Source organism: Pterocles gutturalis, unplaced genomic scaffold (genome assembly GCF_000699245.1).
Source record: "Pterocles gutturalis isolate BGI_N339 unplaced genomic scaffold, ASM69924v1 scaffold25083, whole genome shotgun sequence".
Taxonomy (NCBI): Eukaryota; Metazoa; Chordata; class Aves; order Pterocliformes; family Pteroclidae; genus Pterocles; species Pterocles gutturalis.
Window position 1 is genome coordinate 50,837 of NW_010121250.1, and position 23,220 is coordinate 74,056.

At 37.4% G+C, this 23,220-nt stretch overlaps 1 protein-coding gene across 1 annotated transcript in view; it reads right to left on the reverse strand.

The window, feature by feature from the left end:
* HMGCLL1 (3-hydroxymethyl-3-methylglutaryl-CoA lyase-like 1) overlaps nucleotides 1–19,705 on the reverse strand; it is a gene marked incomplete at its 5' end in the record, with an annotated part of 35,002 nt that extends 15,297 nt beyond the window's left edge. The window contains 2 exons of the mRNA XM_010077189.1: nucleotides 15,115–15,303; nucleotides 19,642–19,705. Of these exons, the coding sequence (XP_010075491.1) occupies nucleotides 15,115–15,303; nucleotides 19,642–19,705 (253 nt within the window). The remainder of the gene's footprint in view (nucleotides 1–15,114; nucleotides 15,304–19,641) is intronic.
* Nucleotides 19,706–23,220: the final 3,515 nt, after the last annotated feature.

The following is a 23,220-nucleotide window of genomic DNA, read 5'->3' on the forward strand; positions in this document are numbered from 1 at the left end:
GTGCATATGTTATAATGATAAAACTTGCTACTTAGAACTGCGTAATCACTTTAACTTTCATCAAGTGTATAAAAGTGTTATCTTTAAGCATTGTTTTAGTTGCTCAGATTAATTTAAAATATACTAGAAGGATGTGCAGAATTTTGAATTCTAGTTTAGTTTTTCCATAATCAATGGTATCTTTTGCATTTTATATTAATATACACATTAATATATGCTTCATACTTACAATGCACAGTATATGCTCATAGCAGTTATTTTCTAATGTGAGAGATTCTAATGTGGAGATATATCTCACAAGAGAAATGAAGAACTGTGCATCCTGTCTTAAGCTGAAGAGATATATCTCTCCATCATTCACTATCACTCCATATTAGATTTAAAGTCTAGGCCAAAAATAATTTGTACAGTTAATGCTGTTAAATAAAACCTGCACTTTTTATTCAGACATAACTACTATTTTGAATCTCAATTCTATTTTCATAGTGCCCTGAGTGAAACTATACTTCTATTTTAGTACCTAGGATGTAAGGAAGCTCAGGGACTCTGCTCCCCAATATTCATTGACAAAACACATTCAGCATAAAGAAAAGTGGATTGCCAAGATGTATGGCAATCTACCCTTAGAATAAACCTCCTGGCATTTATTACATCATCTGGATTACACAGGTGCATATCCATCTTCTCCCATATTTGGAAAATAAGAACTGCGTTTTCCATTCAAACGCTTTTAACTTATTTACAGCTAGATCTGGAGACTTAATATTTATCATCACAAAGTATAAAGCCAAATGTCCTTTTTCTTCAGGAGCACCAAAGATTAACAGATTAGAATGTTTTCCACATGTCCATTTTACTGTCAAGAGAATATTAAAGAAGTTTTCCAGCTTCCGCAGCTCAGCCAGATGTCAATGGATCCCACAGTGAAGCAAAATTGGCAGAGTAGCCTTCTCATGACCCCAGCATTGTTTTATCAAGGATCAGTCTAAAAGTATAAAGGGTCATTTCTTGCTGAGATCTGTAATGTTTTTCAGCCCTTTTCCCCTGCAATTACACAAAAGTGCTGACTTTGTTGAACTACTGATATGCAGTAGTATTTCTTATGACTTCTCTCACACTGTGCTGTAATTGCTGTTTGTGTTGGCACAAGAAAAGTGCCACGTCTTGTTTCCACTGTACATTTCCGGACTCTGGTTTCAGTAACATCAGTGTAGGATATTGTACTGGGCATATGTTTTGTTGTGTAAACATTAACTGGTCATTTACCCTGTCAATCTCCACAGTATGGCCTCTAATTACCAGAGGCTGAGGGGCTTCAGATGGACATTTTATAAAATATTTCCAGTAGCTATACTGCTTCTTTTTTTTTTCTCACTTGTAACTGAATTCCAAAAATCATTGCAAGGGAAAAAAATATAACATCAAAAACCATAAAACAAAACCCAACAACAGAAACAAATGTATTCAGTCTTGCACACCTCATTCTCTAGGAACTAAAGACTAGGTTCCCAACTAGTTAAGCAAAAGTTATGGCAACATTGCAGTAGACATTAAGTATAATAAAATATTAGATATTTCTGTTTTCTTTCAATTTGATTATTCTCTTTTATAACAAAAAATTGTATATTATTTCTAGCAGTATTTTTTTTCTCAAAATTCATTCTCACTAAAGAGCCCCTGAACTTGCAAACAGCTATGCACATACTTAATTTGATTCAAGACTCAGACAAATGTATTTAACAAATGGAACCACTAAGGTCTTGTTGGAAAATGTAGTATCTACTGCAAAGATTCAGAACCAAGGAGCAACCTCTCTTTAAGAGCTCTGGAATATATGTTTTAGTCATTCATCTATACAATTTCAAGGAAGCAGAACTTTCCATTTCGTGCTAAAACATAATGTCCTGAGTAGAATTCCAGGAAGGGATTAAACAGTTAATAATTGCAGTAATGTGACCAAAGAAGATGCAATCAAATAGGCATCTTTTGGACACCACAGTCAGAGTGAATCTTTATTTCAAACAAAGTTTTCACCGTGGTCTTCATCATAATGCAGGAAAAGTGAAAAAAATGTGTGATAGCTTCTCAGCTGCTACTATTCCATTACAACTGGATCAATTTTGCAATATTCATCACATTGCCATACCTTATCACATTACAGTATCTCCAAAAGAATCTTCCCTTCCAATACATTGACTAATTGAGTGGTAGCATTAAGGTGGGGAGCCACAAAATGTAATGTCTTGCAAAATTTTTTCCCTTATTCTGAATGAAGTTCCTTTTTAAAAAAAGACAGTTGCAAAATGCTCATCCAATATATCTGCCAACAGTAAAGCCAGAACACTTCTTTTGTTTAAAAAGGCATTCAACTTAGCATCATATCTTTTGCTATAGGTGCACCTTATATTGCCTTGCTAAGTCTACTTTTATTCTGTTTGGTCAGTTTACTCTTTAGAGGAAAAGATTCTACATCAAATTAAAAACTGTTATCTACTGTTGCAACTCTTAGTGCAAGCAAAATCTTACTGTTACGAACAGAGATCAGAGAAAAATCTTTCTATAATTGTTTACTTTATTCATTTGAAAGGACTATGTTAAGCAAATCACACCATTTGCCTCTGACAATCTGTCACCATATAGCACTTGCACCAACAAAAAAGGAGAAAAGGATTAAATAAACAGAAAAATATGCAAACTGGCAGAAATTGTGGTGTGTATAAAACTATCATTCATTTATCTCTAAAAATGATCTAAAAGGTTTTATTTCTGAAGGTCTGGCTGTTTCAATTTGTACTGTAATGTTTCAAAAGAAATAAGATAAATGACAAATTAATTGACTCAGGAGACTGGTTCAGAGTTGCTTCTGCACAACACAGAAAGGATGATTGTCATACTTTAAGTACTGCATCAGCTTTGGTTTCTGTCTTAACTGAAGAGTCATCTTTGACTTATTCCACTTATGCAAATGGTCACTTGTCCTCATACGGCTGCAAAGATCCACCCAGCACACTCACTGAGAGTGAGTTCAGGAACTTCAGTCTGTCTGATCATAGTATCTCTGGATTTTCTGCAGTTTAATTTACCTTGGGAAACACCCTGAGAGCTTGTTTAAAGCCACCTGATGTATCTCAACAACAGGAAGTAACTCTCTCTCCTTCATTGTTTCCTGGATGATAACAGAATTGGTTCTGAGGAGCCATAAATATGCAAGAATGGCCAGAGGTTTAGTTCCACCCCCTCAGCACAGCTGTCTGCAGAGCTGCCCGAAAAGGAAGGAAGCATCATCCTGTAAACACTGCACTTCCCTGCTGGAGACATGGGGATTTGTGATTTCCCAGGGCTGTTCCTGTGACGGCAAACTCCTCTGACCTTTGCTTGCAGCTGAAAGTCAGGTTCCATGCAATACCCTCTTTTTCAGGTAGAAACTAGAATAAACACATTCACAAATAATGAAAGGTAATGAAAAGAAACAATAATTTCCAAGTGGGAAGCATTGTAGTGCTTCTGTCGTTATCTTACACTTGCTGTTAAACTTTGAGAAAAACTTCTTCAGGGTAAAAAGGGAGGGGGATTCATTTCCATCGAGTAGAAAAATCCACGTCTGAAAGCCATTTATCTTCTTCTACATGATGTATAGAGAGTCACAGCCTGATTAAAGTGCAATATGACTACAGGGATAATTTCTAAAAACAAGCAACTCTTATAGAAATAATATCTTTTCAAAATACCATGAAAATTGAATGAGGAATGAAATCCTGAATAAAAATCCTGTTTTTAAAGGTGCTTAGAATAATTGTACCCTCACCAAACTTTTGAAATTTTTCTTTCACAATTGTTTTTAAAATTATGCTAAATGCAGTATGTTATTTCTGTCTTTTTTAGTCTGCAGCATGTAAGCTCAAAACAAAGAGAAAGCAAAAGAAAAAGACTATACCACAGTCAATCAAGAAGGAGATGAGGTGAAAACACAAATATAGATACACGACTACTGACATACTCATATGTTCTAGATTGGAAAGCATCAAAAACTAGATATCCTAGAATCATCATCATAAGTACTTCTCAATCACAGGAACAAATAGGTGCTCTAATGAACATAATCCCAGTATTAATCTCTGATATATTTTAGATTACTATTTTTTCAATATGGACTTTGATTTTTGTGGTATATTTAAATTAGAAATTGAATTTAAATTTGCATGTTAGCCATGCCAGTTACAAAGACTGGCCAACATTTTCCATATCCAGAATCTATGGTAAGCTGCTTAGAGCTTTGCCAATCTTTTACCAATCGAGCTGACATCCTGTGGAACAGACATCTGCCCTGAACAACACTGCTCTGGAAAATCTTAGCTGAAACAGTTCAGCTTTTCAGAACAACTTACACGCACACCTAAATGTGTCATGCTAGTAAACAGTGAGAGATTCCTCAAGTTCGCATGCTGCCAGAATCTCTGAAATCTCAGCCCTGCAGACGTTCTTGAACGGCCACTAGGAATGACAGCAAAAATCTCTGTTCTGTGCTGTTGATACACCAGAAATTTGTGCTCTTTTGTGGCTATATACGACCGGTAAACTAAATGGCGTCAGGACTGGCACTCAATTGTCCACTGTGTGTAACTCTTGCCACAGTCCCCAGTGCAGCTTTGGCCCGGGCCAGCTAGTTCTCCACCGAACAATTTCTGGCACAGTCTGCGAACTAGCACCATTTAGGGATCCTTCATAGCTGGCAGTCTGGATTTGATTTTATGGATGCAAACTTTTCATATCAAGGAGCGATACAGCAACTCTAGGAGTGCAAAGTCTATCCAGACATGCAGTCTTGTATCAAAGATTACTGCGACAGCTGATGAGACAGAAATTGATGAAGAAATGCATGCTGTGGGGAGTGCTGAGAAGGGAGAATGAGATGGGCTTGCAAGGATGGAGCAGTTCTGAGGCGAGGCAGTTGTGTAGGACACTTCTCAGTGGAAATCCTGTTTCATTTGTTGTAAAAGTTGGAAGGTATGTGAGACACAAGCAAGACACCATAAAACCAAATGGGACAGGTAACAGCTGTGGAAGACTACCTTGTCTTTCCGTGAGTGAGAGAGTGCCTATGTTATGCTGCATGAGGCATAAAAAACACCATTCAGACCAATGAAAACTCTTTCTTTTTCAGTGATCTTGATAAAACTAGTCTTTTATTTTTAGGAACTGAATCAAAAACTGGTGTTAAATAACAGTTATCAGTTCAATTTCTGGTTGCTACAGGCAGTCATCTCATCAAACCTACAGCCGGCCATGTAGTCTCGTAAAAAAAACCCCAAAATACTACCTTTTTATGTATGCAATCCAGTTGAGGCACAACAGAATTATGCATAGGGAATCTGACACCAGTGCACCCTCACCATATTTTTTATGCATGCTACAGACCAGTGACTTCAGTTTTCTAGTGCTATGTTTTCACAACTCCTAAAAGTACTAAATATTTATTTTAAATTGGGCTTAGCATTTTGAAAACTATTTTATACTAATGTGTTCTATAAACACCTGAAAACCTTTTCTGAAAAGCCTTCTTACATTTCCAGCATTTGGAAGTAATTTGTTTCTAGTCCAAAAAAATGAATGTCTGCCTCTAACAGAAAGAGCTGGATTACTGCCCAGTCCACTTCAGAACTGGATGATACTGACTCTTAGCCATTTAAATAGTCAAGTTAAACAAGACACAGTTGGAATGATAAAAGGAGGTCTGTAAAAAGACTATTGCTCTGGCCATATGGACTTAGAGCTATCAAACAATGACTAGGAAAATAGTGAAAGGGAAAAAAAAATTAACATAAGTGCCAGGGAAAATACTAGGCTTAGGTGAATGCAGGAGTATGGGATCTGTTCACATTGTTCTCCCTTCTTGCCAGTGAGCTGCCAGCAGGACATTTAAGCACTGACGGACACAAAGAATGGCAAAAAGGCATTACAAAGGAGTACAAAGGAGAGGGGCGGTAGACACGAACAGTCTGTATGCAGTATTATCCTCAAATGCGCCTACAATCTGATGGGTTTGTATCTAAATTATGTTCTGTGCTATTTTGTGTGAGCCTTGTTTGGAAGCAAAACTTTGTGAACCTCTTATTAGCCGGCAAAAGGTGAAATAAGACAGAATTGTCTTCTTGTATTCTATTAATACTAATTTCTTTCCCTTTTACAAACCATAGTTCCAGATATGACAACCAAAGAATGATGCAGCAGAACAGAACCTGACGAAGACCTGTGAATCATCTTAATCTGTTTATTTTTGCACGGGAAGAAGTGCATTCACAAGATGAGAAAGATGTACAGTAATGAAAGCAATGCAAGAATGCCTTTTACGTACTGATCAACCAAATCAGTATGGCCTTAATGCTTCTAGATTTAATGAACGAGAAAATTATCAATGAAGCTGAAATTGGAATGTACCACTGGCAATGAAGAATTAAATGTGCAAATGAATGCCACTTACAGGATCGGAAATTAAGAAATGAAAGCACTTAAGATGTGATCAGGAAAGCTATAATAAAACTGCATTCCAAGAAAAAAGAAGTATGCAAGCACAGAAAAAGAGAAAGAGCATAGAATATTTGGGTCAAATTCGTTCTTTCTATAAATCCACAGCTTCAATGCTATTAGTACAGAAAATTTATTTGGCTTTAAGATAGAAAACTAAAACCACTTCAGATTTTATTTCTCTAGTTGCTGCAGTGATTTCCATTTATACCTAGAGTGACAAATCTACATGAACTTGCAGAGATCTAAAGAGAGATGTGTAGATTTGTGTGAGAAATTCAAGGTTTAAAAATGTTTTAAAAGACAGCTGAGGTTTGATTGTAAGCCAAAGGGAAATGGTGTCTACAGCTCTGAATGAGCTCTAGTGAGGGAATTTGGAGATGAGAATAATCTATAATTGATGAAGGATCTCTTTGTCTGATTAATGTCCTGAAACGGGCTTAGACTTGAGGTTTGTTGGTTCAGTAACTAGGGTTGAAAGCTTCTGAAATTCAATCGTTGTATTAGAGGCAGCTAGAACAATGTAGATTTCTATTATTTGTTAATCATTCACAATATACTAAGTTTCATTGAAAAAAAAAAAAAAACAACCGAAAAACACAAAAACATACAGGCTACCTATTGGTATATGCATGTAAATACATCTACACCTCAGGAACTGGGGCTGCTATTTCAGTATACAATAACATATATATTCCTTTTCCTAGCCTAAAAAAGTTCAAACAATAGAAATCTTGAAACAAAGTCTACTCTTCAAACTTTTTCTAATAATAGTGCAACAGTAGGAATAATAGCAATAACAAATTTATTTGTGAGTATCAGGCTATCAAGTTTTTCTGAAGCATAGGGAGAAAGGCCAAAACATTTCAGCTCCTCAGAAATTGCATACTATGCACATCCTGCAAAAAGCAGCAGAAAGCAATAAAAATAGGCTTGCTACTTCTTTTGTACCGAATTGAGAAAAGAGCAGGAGCGGTACTGCCTCTTCATCTGCTTGCCTTCTTATTTTGCTGAAATTACAGGCAACAGTGTAAAACCAGTACCTATAAAAAGGCTCCCCCCTCCAAAAAAAAAAAAAAAAAAAAGAAAGAACAGAGAAAATACTGGAAAACATCTCTCAGTTTTTCAGTTTGAACGCCTATGTTTTCATTTTCTTCCCATATGTAGGTCTGATTTATTCATTTGTGCAGTATGTTTTTTCACTTACAAAAGTAACTAGCTGACTGCTTATAGCAGCAATATTATTTGATAAAACACAAGTGTTTTTCTTCTTTCCTAAAGCACACACCCTCTTTTTAAGTCTTCTTCACAGAAATCTTGCAGTCTGGTATGCATGTTTTAGAATATTACACAGATTTACACATTGCTAGCTATCCTGTTTCTCACAGTGGAAATCTAAAATTTCTAAAGTTTAATTTCTACAAGTTAGAACAATTGCCCTTAACATGAGCATTGTGGTATTGCAAATTATTCATTTAAGCAGGAAAACCTGGGATCCCCAGGCCAATACTTCCACAAACCTGCTGATGGGTGCTTTCCAGCCTGAAGAAATTCCGTTTCATAACTCCATTTGTTTCCTGCCATTTAGCCAACTTTCCACTTATTACATGCCTCCACACCTTAATATTATCTTCCAGTGCAGAACACTCTAAATTGTTTTCTGAAAAATCAAAGCATATGATGGCCACTGTATATCCTTTGTCTTCTTTGGCAGTGACTGCCTCAAAAAATTCCAGCGAAATATTGAAGCATGACCAGCCCTTCCTGAATCCCATACAGCTATTCTCAGTCAAGCTGTGTTGTCTAATGTTTCCCTATCTGAACCTTGAAATTAGTTTCTGGAGATCTCTGTTAAGTCTTTTCCCATCTCCTAGCATATCTTTGTAAACAGCAGAGGAAAGTAAACCTGAGTCTGCTGAAACCTTTCCATTTCTATGCATTTCCCAAAACAGGAAGGCAAAAATATTAACATTTTTCCAAGATCTCAAAATCTGTGCATGCTTCATATGGCAAGTCTTTCCTACCCTCACATTGTGCTACATAAATTATTCCAAGTGCCAGGCTGTGCAAGCGACAGGAAATGGAGTGTTACAAAACCCAGATCATTTTATCGGGCATTTATGGGTTTTGATTGCTTGCCCACTCATATACACTAGCTTTTTAAATCTCAAATTTACATTCTATACCAAACAAAATCTATTCAGTTTCTAAACTTCAATTTCAAAAATAAATTTTAAATCTAGACTTTACAAAAACAATTAGTACTTGTCTAATGCTCTTTTTATCATTTCACAAACTAAAAGAGATAAGCCTTATTCCTGCTCTACAAATAAATAATTGAAGACAAGTGATGTGCACAGTGACATGTCAAATCAGGAAAAGACAAATCTTTATTCAAAGCCTGTGCATGCACTTTGTTCTCCATTTTACAGGGAGAAAGTGAAGGAACTGAGATATTGGTTAAACCCACACTGTAGGCAGATAAAAAGAAGTCCTAAATTTTGATCCTCCAAAACTCTGACAATTTATATCAGCACATAAATAAATATGCATACCTGAATTAATGACACTTTGAGTTAATCCTGCTTTTTTTGTTCTCTTTTAAAGTCTTTGTTTTGTTACCCAGCACGCTGTGGATTTCCTGACTGCTGTTTCATACTTAGAACATCAGGGAACAAAGACTTTTCAGTTTTACTCTTTCATGTTTACTTATATCATGTCCTCGTTGCTCTCTTCTAATACAGCATTTTGCAACAAAGTTCACCTACTTTTAAATTCTCTCTTAATTTTGTGGCCCTGTCCAAGCAACCAGCCAAAAGATCCCAGTCCAGCTGTCGTTTTGCATTAAAATTATGAAAAAGGGGGAATCTCAACATAAATCCAGGAGAAATCTGAAGGTTTTAACTTTGTACCTCTTTGGAGATATACTCCAAAGTGTAAATCAGGACATAAAGCTCATGAAAACTAAACCAAAGGAAAATATGCTTGCGAGCTTTTATAACATAAAGTTCTGTAAAACTGTACTTGGAAAAAAAATATCCTGTTATTTATTTTTAAATCAAGGGATTAAATAGTGACAGTATACATGTTCATATGTATAACTCAGTAAAAAGGTAACAAATCACCACCAGAAACCCTAGAACATTTTATATGTGACCATTATACACACGTATTTGCCTTCTTCCCATTCGGCCCCCACCATTGCTATAGATACCTTCATGTAATTTTACCATTATTTGTTTGGATCACTTCTCTGTTCTACTCAGCTACTCTAACTTGCATGGCTTCTAGCTGTACCTGCTAGTCATTCACTGGGTAAGCTGGCATGAGCCCTGCATCCGGACAGACATTTACTAAAATAACCTGGAGAAATCAAAGGTGAAAGAACTGACTGCAGGATGCAAATGCTAAGGGGATTTTCTAGCACTGAAATCTTCTTACAGATTCTGTATTTATTTGGAAATTCACCACTATGGGTACATTCTTTTCTGTTGGTTAGTCACAGAGATACAGGTCTAAAAGCTTAAGAGAATGGCAGTGACAGTGGTCTGGCACCTAAAAGAGATGTTTAAGTTCTGTCAGACAGACACAGATTTCCCAGGCTGATTTCTGGACTCTTTATGAACCCAGCAGAGTTCCCAGTGCAGAACTGTTAGGGCTTTGTGTACAGCCAGACATCAGGAAATGCTTTCTGGATTGAACTGACTAGCATTATTGTGCCTCTCTGCAAGATGAATCCCCCAGCTGAGCTCCAAGACCAATGCCCACAAGACCCACCAGCTCTCCCAGCTGCTCTGTCTCCCAGCTCAGCACCCACTCCGCCACCTGCCATTCAGAGCCACCCTTAAAGCTCAAGATATGGGTTGCCAGTCCTTCCTCTAAAAACTCGACTGTGTTGAGCAGTAGCAAGGACAGACTCTCCACAAAGGAAGGCAAACAAGGAGCCAAGAGCCACAGCTAGGCAGGCAGCAGTGGCAACCTCACCAGAAAAGACCCAGGAGGCCAAGTCAGCAATTCAAGGTCAGGATCAGGACTGGAGACAGTAAGTAGGACCAGCCGCAGGTCAGTCAGGTCTGAGGCTAAGCCAGTAAGCCAAGCCAGCCGGTGAGGACGAGGGTGACAATCAGGGAGGTACAAGGCTGGGAGCAAGTGCAACTGCAATGCTGCTGCACAGCAGCTCCGGTGGGGTCCAAGCACAACAGCTTCAGGGTTAAAGCCATTGCCAAATGAAGGAGGGGCAGACCCCACTGAGGCTCCTTGGCAGCAAACAACTCCTGGACAACAGATCGTAGCAGAAAGCTGGCCTCTAACAACCTGTCACTGCAGGCAAGCTCAACAGCCACAAACAGCAAATCCTGTATCTGAAAAAAAAAAGGCAAGCTAGGTACTTGTATCTAGGAGCTGGGTTTGGGTGGAAAATTAATCTCACCTATAGCTTCCCATGTAAGCTCACAGGAATCATAGAGGAGGGAATTTTGAACAGTCTTTTTTCAGTTGCTTAACTTGGGCTCTACCATTTCAGGCTGCTGGCCATTGTGTCCTCTACTCCTCTAACACAATGATCCTTGTTGTTGCAGTTTCTACGCTGGCTGGCAGCAAAACATCACAACAAGCATTGTGGTGTTCATAAACCACAAACTTCAGCATCTACGTTCAAATTCCTCTCATGGTTCTGGCACTTAAAACTTAGACATATCAGCATTGAGTGCCTTTGTGTGAACCTAGTCCTTACTACGTAAGTAAACTGGATCCACAAAAATATGCAAGTTCGTCTCTTCAGCATGCACCAAAGAGGCAGCTAGAATCTATTTTGTTAAGTGATGAAGGGAGGAGGTCAGCAGCCAGCCATTTCTATTTATGTACAAAATACATATAAATAAATATAAAATAGAATATATATAAATATATATATTCTATATATATTTAAAATTCAAGGTTCTTAAAGACATTAATGAAATATTATTAAATATTTTAATCTCTCTGTAAGTGGACATACTATGTAATGAAAACCTATATTCACAAGTTTGGAGTTTGAACAAGTTGCAGTTTGAACCTTGAAAATTTAATTAGAGGCTTGCTAAATTCTGTTTCTGGTACTAAAGTGTGGATTTTATTTCAAAATTCCTGTTTTCTGGAAAAATAAAACACTAATAAAAAGTAATTTCATATGGCAAATCATCAATCTCATTCATCTAATTGTGTCCAATAAAGTGGAAATGATTACACAAGGTGGAAAAAATCCTTGCTCCCTGTAAGCCATTAGAGTTTTATGCTTGTTTTCTCTAAGTTAGGATTTTATCCCAGTAGTGTAAGGATCAGTTTATGCTAACGAATTATGATAGCCATTTGAATTTGATAAATTTATATGGGATTACCATGCAGTTGTTTCATTCATTGAGGTATCACTGGCAGCCAAAACTCCTCTTTGTCTCTTAGCATATTCTTTCTCACATTTGGATATATGCTATGAAAACAGACAAAGCTACTTCTGGCAACTACACAAGCTATGCAAGAAAAGAGTTCTGTATCACTTCCATTAAAAAACTTCCCCTTTCTTACCTGTTCTGTACATGCTACGCGATTCAGGTGTGAAGGTAACTCAAATCTCCCCAGATCAACGGTCTACCTTATTGGGTCCTCTCCAGCACAGAAGTTTCCTGACCCATCTTTTTACCCTTCCTTGGAGGTCTGTTAACAATTTCCTATAAATGTTTTACTACTTCTTTTGGCCACTTTTGTGTTTGTCACATTAGCTAACCCACATATGTAATTTTACTCAAAATACCACAGCCTCTAACTAGATGGCCACATCACCTCCCATCTTCTGAATTTGTCTCCTTGGCAAATCGTATACTCTGATATTTTTATATTAAACCATTTAACCAAGAACCAGTCATATTTCTACTTTAAATGTTTACTGTTTTGTTTTGAAGCATCACTTCATGTTCCTCACATTTTTCCAGATTCTTTTCACAAAAGAAAGTGAATTTACTTTCTGTAGCCAATGCCTTCTGTCTATATTATTCACTTCAACAACTTAAAAAATTACTTATCCTTTAAAAGTTGGCTAATCTCTCTCCCATCTTTCACTACCTATCCTTTTGCTAAAACAACACACATAAAACTGAATACTAAAATTACAAGACTACTTCCCTGCTAATTTCTTATACAGATATGGCCTGTCAGTTCTAGATGACTTTGGATCAGCCCCAAACAAAAGAAAATATTCTGGGTAGTATAATCCTGCACGGAACAATGTGATCTGTATAAAAAATCACTTACTGAATCACCAGCACCTCTTTCTGCTCCTAGGAGATCTCCCACCGAAGCAATGCCTGAACTAGTGCAGAGTGATTTGTGGCTTTCCAGCTGTCATTCATTAATTCTTAGGAAACACAATACACAATACAATAGTACTCAGCCTGAGGTTGTAGTCTGCAATGTCTTAGGAAGAGTGTAATTTGCCTGATGAATGTTCTTTAAAATTGTTTTCAAACAATAACTGTAGCCCGTTATTGCTATAACCCCTCAAACAGATTTCACTCCTGATGAAATATTGTGTCAGCCCCACAGACCCATAAAGGAGGAAGGGTAAGGAACTGCATCTGTGGAGAGCCCGGTCCATGAAAGCAACTGCTGAGCTTAAGACAAGGGGTTTTACTCCAGTACTTTGCCATTCATGTTTCTTTGGCAGCAAGGAAAGCACAGCAGCGGTTAGAAGTTGACTTTGTCACTTCCCCATCCGTCTGAGCTGTAAAACTTGCCTTGTATTGCTTAGCTACAATGCACTGCCAGCTACCTTGCTTCTTTGACCAGAGACAGGAGAGGACGTTGTGACATACTGGCCCTGTTTGAGGATCCCAGAGCCTGGGGATCTGCCTTTAGAGCAAGCCAAGGAGCTGCTTGCACAAAGCCCGTCACAGAGACTGTGTAATGCCTGCTTCATCAAGCACTTTTGGCAAAATCTATGACAAGTTCAGCTCAGCCAAACACACCACACCTTTATACATGCACTGTAGCAGAAATTGAGCACACAGAGAAGTTTTCTGGTGGGTCCAAGGCACCCCTGGTTTCCCAGTAATCTGAGGAGGCTGCAAAGAGATTTTTTTTTAGGTCTATCGCTCTCTTGAATTTACATGTCAATTAGCCTGAACTGCATGTTAGGAGCTTTTCTCCCCTTTAACTCTTACACAGTTGATATAATAAGTAAATAAAAGATAAGAGCAGGAAGTAAACCCGAAAGAAGAATCACTTGCAACAAATACTGGGGTTAACAAAGCATAGCCATCATTCAGTGTTTAGTAGGCACCATGACAGCAATTATTTCAAGGAAGGATTTGAAAAACAATGCTTCAATTATTTTTATGGAGAACTCCTCCCATGCTCAGGGGTTTTCATGTTTTTAGCTATTACATCTGCAACTGAAGCTAACTGTGAAATTAGCAATTTATTTATCCCATGGTACACAGACACACAACAGTAAAAGTGAGTAAGGGTCAACAGCGAACACTGCGAGTAAAACTTAGAACCTTTTTTACCAGATTTTGTTATTCACTAATTAATCAAATACCTGCAGAGGTTCCTATATTAAACATTTCCCTGTTCCTTCTTGTTGCTTGTATCACTAATACTGTTAACACACTGCTGTTATTTCTAAACAACGTAATATGAGCTCTGCCTAAATAGCAAGTAGGGACAAATGAAAGTTGACATTTAAAATGGCTGCCTGAATTGCAAGGAAGGAGAAAATGACATTAACTATAGAACAGAACAATAAAGGCCTATGATTTGTAAACAACTTTTGATTCTGTAACAATTAGTAAAAATAGGTCTCCTTAGGAATGCATGTACACATTAAGATATTTTTCAAGATTATATTTTTACCAAAGCTTAATTAGAACTTGTAGACTGTTTCTTGTAGTGTGTCCTATTCTTAAAAACAAATAAACACAAAGAGAAAAAATATCTCTTATGAAAATTAACTATTTATGGTTATTTATCCACAGATTTCAAAGAAGATTAAATAGAATATAAAGTTGTTGCCAATCTTATTTGGAAGTTATAACTGATAAACATAAAAGGATACTGAAGGCATGTTAACAGTGATAAAATTATGTAGACTGATCTGTGTACATCATTACAAATAATTTACATTTATCCATCTGAAATCAAGATGTAATTATACATTATTCTATTTTATACTTAGACACCTCTGTCAAACAGAAATTTTAGTTTAGTGAACAATGAACACACAGATGTTCCAAAGAAAAGTGGAATCTGAGTCATCAGAAAAAAATGATGTTTCATTTCACTCAGTGATCCAAAAGCAATGGAATATAATCATCACCACTGTTTCTTAGTGATTTTGTATGGAATTCAAGGTAATAAGTTGATAAGAATTAAAATTCTCTTGCAAAAGCAAGAGCAGTAATACCTGTAGAGAATTTGATGTGTGAACAACACTTTCTGAAAATTAAGTGAGTGCCACTTTCCTTTTCTAGCAATTTCTTTAAGGTTGGAATTTTAAAAATTGTGCATTTGAATTCAGCTAAGACTGAATTATTATATCTATAAAATGAGAACCTGAGTTACCTGTATGGCTGTGAGGATATTGGCTAATGCCTGGCCATATGTGTCATGACAGTGAACAGCAAGAGCACTCAGAGGAATTTCTTTCATAACAGCTTCCAACATTCTCTTCATACTTCCAGGAGTCCCCACACCGATTGTGTCCCCCAGAGAGATTTCATAACAGCCCATACTGTACAGACGCTTAGATACCTGATTAGAAACAGAGAAACATGAAGAGGTCAAGATGAAAGAATATAAAATAGAGTCAAGAACATACACTAAAAAGTACACACTTCTGCACAGGTTTGAGGTTTTGACCCATCGAGGTGGAACTATGTATCAGAAATCCTCTATTCATTCTCAAAAATTGTCACTCCAGAAGAACATCCCATAGATCCTCTTATTTTAAATTTATAGTTTTGCTTCTGTACATTGAATAACCAACCAAGATAAATCTATCAAAAACTTGGTTTTTGACTCTCCCACAGAATCCAAATAAGCAAGATTTTACACTATGAATTAAGTTTCTGTCAAGCCCTTTCCCAACATTTTCCTCTCTCTGGGGATTTCCCAGCTGTTTGGTTTTCTCCGTATACTTTCCAGCTTACAAGTTGTGCAGGGTAAAGACTTGTCCTTTTGTTTGCTTATTACATGGAGCCAACCACATGGCTGAACTGACAATAAATAATTAACAAGAAGGCAGATTTTGCTTTCTCTTGGCACTGAAAACACCAATGAAAACTGAAATTTTAACATTTAAATATTAATTTTGCTTGCTTTTCACGAAACCAAACATTAAAATACTAACAAAGCAAAACTGGAACTTAATTAACATCTTAGTCTTTAAGTTTTAAATTTTTTCTTAATATCAAATGAAACCTTATACAAATAGTTCTTACTTTTGTAAGTAGAGCCCTAAATGTTTCTGGAATTATTTCTTTGAGGAGTTCTTTGCATGAGTAAGAGATCTGAGGTCTGGCCCCATAACGAGTGTATGGAGAGAGACATACACTTGGAAGCACAGAATCACGTTTGCAGCAAAGATCTTGCTTTAGAAATTGTATGTAGGAACTTTCTATCTTAGATGTGTTGAATTTATTTAGAAAAGGTTTCACCTTATTTTCAGTTGCTGAGTATGTTTGTACCCTTTAGCCTTCCCCACGGTGTATCAACGATCCTGAAACACCACTCCACTGGAATGGAATCCCAGTCTGGAAATTAACTGTTTAGAAATGAAAAAATAAGACGCTTTTCCAAGACATCTTCAGTTGCACTGCACTCTTCTGTTAAAGCAATTCCAAGACTTCATCAGTGGGATTGCTGTGAATATGTCCGAGGAAGCTGACAAAGTGCTGCACCAGCAGTCTCGGAAGTGCTGGATTAATATTGCTGTTCACTTAATTCAAAGAACAGCTGAAAAAGAACTTCGAGTAGTCTGAATATTTCTCCTTAAAGCTTGCAAGTGCTATGACTGCTGCAAAGGTAGTAAAACTCTTTGTGCTTTTAAGTCAAAGACTGCATTTTTTTTCTCATGTTCTTTTTAATTTGTGATTCAGAGCTTTTCTCGATGGCATTTTAGTGAAGACAAAGAGACTATATAAACTGCTAGGAATCATACTGCATTCACTTCTTTCCCATGCTCAGTCTTTAGGTATTTCAACTTTGAAAATAAAGTTCTGAAAGATGAAAGAAGAGAGGGAGAAACTCTGCTAACAAGCTGAGCATCATCACAGACTTGTCATGACCTAACCTTAAACTGACCCTTAAAAAGAGATCTATATTTAATTTCTAGAAGAATGTGCATGCTTGGAAGCTGAACGGGAGTTTTTCATATTGGATTTTCTCTCCTACCACAGTAGGAGGCAGTCCATTAGTTATAGTTTGGAAGTTTTCAATGTAGATTTTTGGGAGGAGGGCGGGGGAGAAGAGCACACACTGTTTTGTCAGTGTAATCAGAATGTGATTACGATCTTGCAACTTTGTTGATTGAACAGGGTTGTGTTCTGCACCTCTGAGCAGTTTTACTGTGCATAGTCTTGTGCTACTCCCCTTCGAGCCCTGACCTGACATTAAGCATTGATCAAAATGGAAGTTGGTGACCCAACGCTGCAACCCCTCAGGCATGTGAACAATCCTGCTGCTGGAAATAATGTCTAAAACTATACTCTTAAACTGAATACAAAAGGTCATAACTGAGTTACAGATTATTTTAAGCAAATAACAACACAAAACCACACTGCAGTCCTTATGCTGTAAGGGAAACTTTGTAATAATCCAACAGTAATCAAATAAGAATAGGTACATTTTTTGCAGCCTGATCAGCCTGTATGCCAGGTAATACTTAAATGAATTCACTGTTCTACATTAAAAGGAAGCTACAGAGAGAAAGAAGCAGGAAGAAAGACAAAAACAGCCAAGCATATGACTGGAAGACATTGGATTACACAACTGGCTTCAAGGGTGTCATACCAACTTCCAACAACTTTCAAGCTGGATTTGCCTGAGGTTGAAATTCACAGGATGATAAATGGCTAAACAGTGACCGCATTTCAAGAAGAAGCAGAGTGATAAAAAAAGGACTAAGTAGCTTATTTTAATAGATGAGAAATGTGGTGGCTTTTTAAAAATAACCACATGGATGTACCAGATGGAGTCTAGAAGTCTTAAGGTATCTGAAGTTTGCACTCACTAGATAACTATGTGTAAACCAGTTACGTATCTAGTAAACCAGAAATGCATGTAGTCTGGTTAATGAGCAATCTCTCCTAATTGATTTTGCTTCAGTTAAAAAAATCTTTTGCTCAAAATAAAAGATCTGTTCGCTGTTTTTGGCTGTGGAAGAAAGTCTAAACCTTTCAATCATGGCTGCTGATTGCAACGCGCGGTCAAGGGAGTCACATGCTGCCACCCCGAGAAAGATGATGACCAGAGAGGCAGCTCTCTGAAAGGGTTTAGCAACATGCCGGTAATTTTGGTAATTTTGATTCAGCAAAGGATGAGTGCATGTGTGCATGTAAAATCCATTAACAGCTAATAAGATGCTTCCATATAAATGTCAGTGCTTGCTGATCAGGGCCTCAATAACTTTAATGAGGTAGCTTTGATTCTTAAACACATACACAAGGGTGTACAGGTACACAAGAGGACACTTACTATGATGAAGACAAAATAAAATAGCTATGTGAGTCAAAGTTTGCAGGTTTGGAACATTAAATAGCACTCCCACTGGCAAACTGCTCTTCTGTACACGGAGAGTAGTTAGTTTTAAAAAAAAAGCAACACATGTAAAAAAGCCTGTTGGGGAACATGATATTTCAGTAAGCAATTTACCAACAGCGCAGCTGAATCTGTCATCACCACTCTAACTAAAGCTGTGTCACTTCTAACTTTCACTTCATATTAAACCAAATTAATTTAGAAATACTGAGTACCTTCCAATTTAGCTATTTTTTTTCAAAGAGTGTGAGTATATGTGGCTGCTGTGGGAGAAGTATTATCACAAGATCCATCTGGAATGTATACTAGGAGAAGATGCAGGAGAACAGGACCTGAAAGCCACACACGCAGAACACAAAATATATCAGACAAATGTTGACTAGCTGCTAGTGCTACAAAGAAAAAAAAAATGGTCTGGAGATTCTGCTAGACCACCAAAAGCAGGTGATTAAATGTAACAAAGACCAATCTTTCTGCAGCAGGAAGGCCAGCATGTTCTGCCTTGTGCCTCTTCAGTTCTCTCCACTTTCTTCTCTACTGTCCATTTCAGCTTTCATGCCCGGTGATTAAGTGTAACAGAGAAGACCAATCTTTCTGCAGCAGGAAGGCCAGCATGTTCTGCCTTGTGCCTCTTCAGTTCTCTCCACTTTCTTCTCTACTGTCCATTTCAGCTTTCATGCCCTCTTTTCCTTCCTGCAAAATTTCACATTTGTGTTTCACCCATCTCTTTCTGTGCTGGAAAAAAAGGCTGGGCTAAGACATCATCTTTCTTCTCCTTTATCCTAAACGGGAAAAGGGGCCGCGGAGGGAAGGTACAGCTTATTCCCCCATAGCAGCAGAGCTAGTTCAGTAGCAGGAAATCATGTTGGGGATGAATTCTGGATCAAGTGTCAATCACACGACAGCCACCAGAAGCACAATTTTGTAGCAGTGGCTCTACCAGCTGGGAGCACAGTATGCTTATGTCAGCATAAAATGGAGTTTGTGCTGGAAATCACCTCATACAACCTGATCCACTGACACACATGCTTGAGCCTATTTCCTTAAGCATTTCCTTCGCTTCTTGTTGGAGGAAATAGCACATAATATTTGATGATCAGTCGCATGAGGATGACTAATAACAATCAAAACATACTATTTTTCTAAGATTTGACTGCATATGGTTGAGTGAGGTTATGCATCCAGTTTCAGTATTAGCTATGTTTTGTGTTTGTTCTCCTTAAATTTTATCCATTAAAGATCTTTTTAGGATTAAGTAGAGAACATTATTTATAGACATTTCAAAATGTATTTTTGAGTCATTAAAAAGACAAGCCAGAAGTTCACTCTTACTTCTGCCACTTTAGCTGGTATGATGTTTCCTTCATATGGGCATCCCAATGCACACGACACATACCTACAATAAAAAGAACACACAAAGATACTTCTGGTTTATATACGTTTATCTGGATCCATCCATATTACATTTTTTTAAAGGTTAAATATAATTCTGAATATTTAAGCCAAGTCAATGTAGAATAAATATTTGACTGAAAAGTTAAAATTACATCAAATGAAATATCAGGTTTATTTTTTTCTTAAATCACAGAACAGAGATTTATGGCTTTATTTATGCTCAATATATAAGTTTCAAATGACTGGCAATGCAGACAAGCTAATGCTGCTGCAGGAGACTTCAGCATTTCTTGGTATTTCCTTCTGAAGTTTTAAGAGCCAGCTCAAGTTTTGCCTTGCCTGGCCCACACAAGGTATTCAGAGGAAGATATAATTTTCTTCCTTTTACCAGCTACATAGAGAGCAACACATGGACACAAGCAACTAATAAAAATCCCACCATCTCATAAGTATTTATAATCGTGGTGAATGAGGTAGCTTTCACCCTCTATCTCTGTACTGGCATTTTTGTCCCAGTGCCCCAGAAGAATTGCAAGCTGTAGTTTATGTATGCCTTGGGACAAGAAATGGAGAAGACAGACTGGGTCTACACAGCTATCCGCTCCACAAAGCACAAAAATTGAAAATCCCAACCAAGCCTCCATTATTCAGTCTTAATGTTGTGTTAGCATAGAATTTGATTTGAATTTCCTTTTTTTTTTAATGACAATTAAAAGCCATGAAATTCCTATTAAACTTCTAATTATTTATCTTAAATTTATTAGGAATAGGATTAAACTAACCAGAAACAGCCACTCAAAATCAAAATAAGTGTGGCTGTAGAGGGATTTACAAGAGGTTCAGAGGCAGGCAAAGCCCCAGTCCCAATGGGAGGTTGTTCAACTGCTTAATAGAAGAACAAGAGCCTTCATCGAACTCCCATCATTCCCTTTCCCTCCGCACTGAAGGATATAATGTAAAATTATACACTGTATAATGCAAACAGGATTTAACAGATTCCAGTTTTTACGCAAAGTCCACAAGGTAAATGATGTATTGTTTCTTTGCTGTTGAAGGAGCAACTGATTGATAGAATGTGAAATTAGGACGAGTAGGCAAAAACAAATTCTGAAAAAAAGTCAAGATTTTAATGCGTAGAACATATACCATCCCTTATATGAAGGTATGGTGTTGGCACACCGGAAGCAGCAGTAAGGACAAAGCAAATCTTGAACCTAAAAAGAACTTGATTAGCTCTGACAAAGAAATGGAAATGAATTTTGTTTCCACAAAAGTGGTTGGGTCCATTACATCCTGCTCATAATTTTAGTCCAGATGCCTACTAGGCATGATTTCAATTATCTTTATGTCATTATGAAAACCAGGTTTTTGAAACATGGCCATAGACTTCATTAAATATCACCCCCAATTTAGATGTCGCTGTTTAATTTTCAAAATTCTAAATATCCTTATCTACTTTAAAGACAAAAAAAGTAGCTACTGTTAACAGTTAAACACTGCTTTTTCAGTGACACATAACTCAAAACCAATTCAGGATAATTTCCTTATTTTTTTAAATGCATACACAGTTTTTCAAATGAAAACAAGCATGAAAAATTTCAGACCCAAAGGACTGCTTTTTACATAATACTACAGTGCCTAGAGCTAGTGAATAGACAGACTTTTACTGAAATTATTTTGCAACATCAGCCACAGCACTTATTATGAAGTGAGCAAGAACTTTACTAAATACAAAGTTAATGCAAAACACACGGTACGTATGTGCACGTGTTCCCTTTAATTACATATATCTTTATATGTTCCTAACGGCTACATATGTTAGATCAAGAAGACGTGCATTTGGTAGTGATAATGTGGCATGAACGACATCTGGAATGGAGTAGGGCAAACAAAAGTAAAAGCAGGCCAAAAGGTATCTAGAGAACAAGGGAATACTCCCTGTGGTTCACACCAGCAAGGAGAAACTCGCCTGAGCTCACATAATTCAGCTGGGCCTGCTGGGGTATGAAACTATGTGGTGACCTGAGGAATCTGCCTACTACAACATACAAATCTGGTTGAGATTATGAACTCTCTGCATGCTTACACCATTGTGACTAGACTGACATTTTAAACAAGGAAAATATGACAGATATAATCCATCTGGACATCTGACATTCAGTATTAAACTGGAGAAAACAGGGATTACTGAAAGAATTTGACAGGTAAAGAACTTCCTACCAGAGAGAGAACAAAGTCCTGTGGAGAATGAAAGAACTCTTTTTCAGTAGAGTTCATCAAGCAGGAGCTTGGCAGAATTTTATCTAAGATTTTAATTCAATTAATTGGCATAAAAAGTAGAGATGTGGTGATAACATTAAATTTCTTGGTACTGTCAATAAAAAAAAAAAAAGCACTGGGATTCCACGGAGAAAAGCCAATGGCAATGAGAAAGAGTGAAATGCTTAAAATGAGGCTGTAGAAGAGTAAAATGCACTCCAAACATACATCAGGATAAGCATTTGTAATAGAGGATGTAAAATATTAATTGCATTTGACAACGTCTTGCTATATTCTTATTGGAAATAAGAGATACAATTTGAGTCATTTGTAGAAAACGTAATATAAGCTGGAACAGCTGCAGGCAACGGCCGAGTACAGCTAGCAGGGGTGCAGAGAGTCTAGCATATGAAAGGAGAAAATATGCATATCTACGTGAAAGAGGGAAGATAATCGGGTGTCTGGTCTGAGCATTTGCCAAGACATGTTAAGGCAGCACCAGGTGGGATGCTTTGTAATTGAACTTGTGTGATTTCAAATTAATAAGCTTAGGTGAGAGGAAATAGGTTTCAATAGGAAGGTAGTTCTGTTATCAACAGATATGCTTGCTGTTACATTTTCTTTTCTGTATATGAAATACCCCATAAGGCGGCATAAAAAGTACAAGAAAATCCAGCTAAAGCAGAGCCTCAAGACCTTCACCCCCCCCCCCCAAAAAAAATGGGAGACAACTCTGAAGAACATGCTGAAGAATTGCTTAGAAAGAAGAAAATTAGCAAGACAGAGCCACAGAAAGCAACAAAAGACATAAGTTTAAAGAAGAGTCTGGTCAACTGCAGCAAACACTACCGACAAGTCAAGAAGAATGAGGACAGACTACTGTTTCTGAGATCTCGTCATCAGGGAATTTGGTGAGAGCTGTTGCAGTTGCAGGCAAGGAACAGAAGCCAAAGTGTAGGAGTTATAGGAGGGAATCATAGCAGAGGGTCTCCAGACAGTAATTATAAACAGCGCCTTCAATGAGCTTAGGAATGAAGAAGAGATAGGCTGTGAGATATGATATGAAGAACCAAGTAGGGTCAAAGGTGCAATTTTTAAGAGGCAAATGCTTACTTATATTGCAGTGGAAAAGAGCCAGGGGACAGCGAGAGGTTAAGAAAGAGAATAAGGGAGTGGAGAAATAAGAAGAAGAACAGAACATGGGGTCACTAGGGCAAGTGGAAGGGGTACAGATGGAAAATAGACAAGAAACTCCTG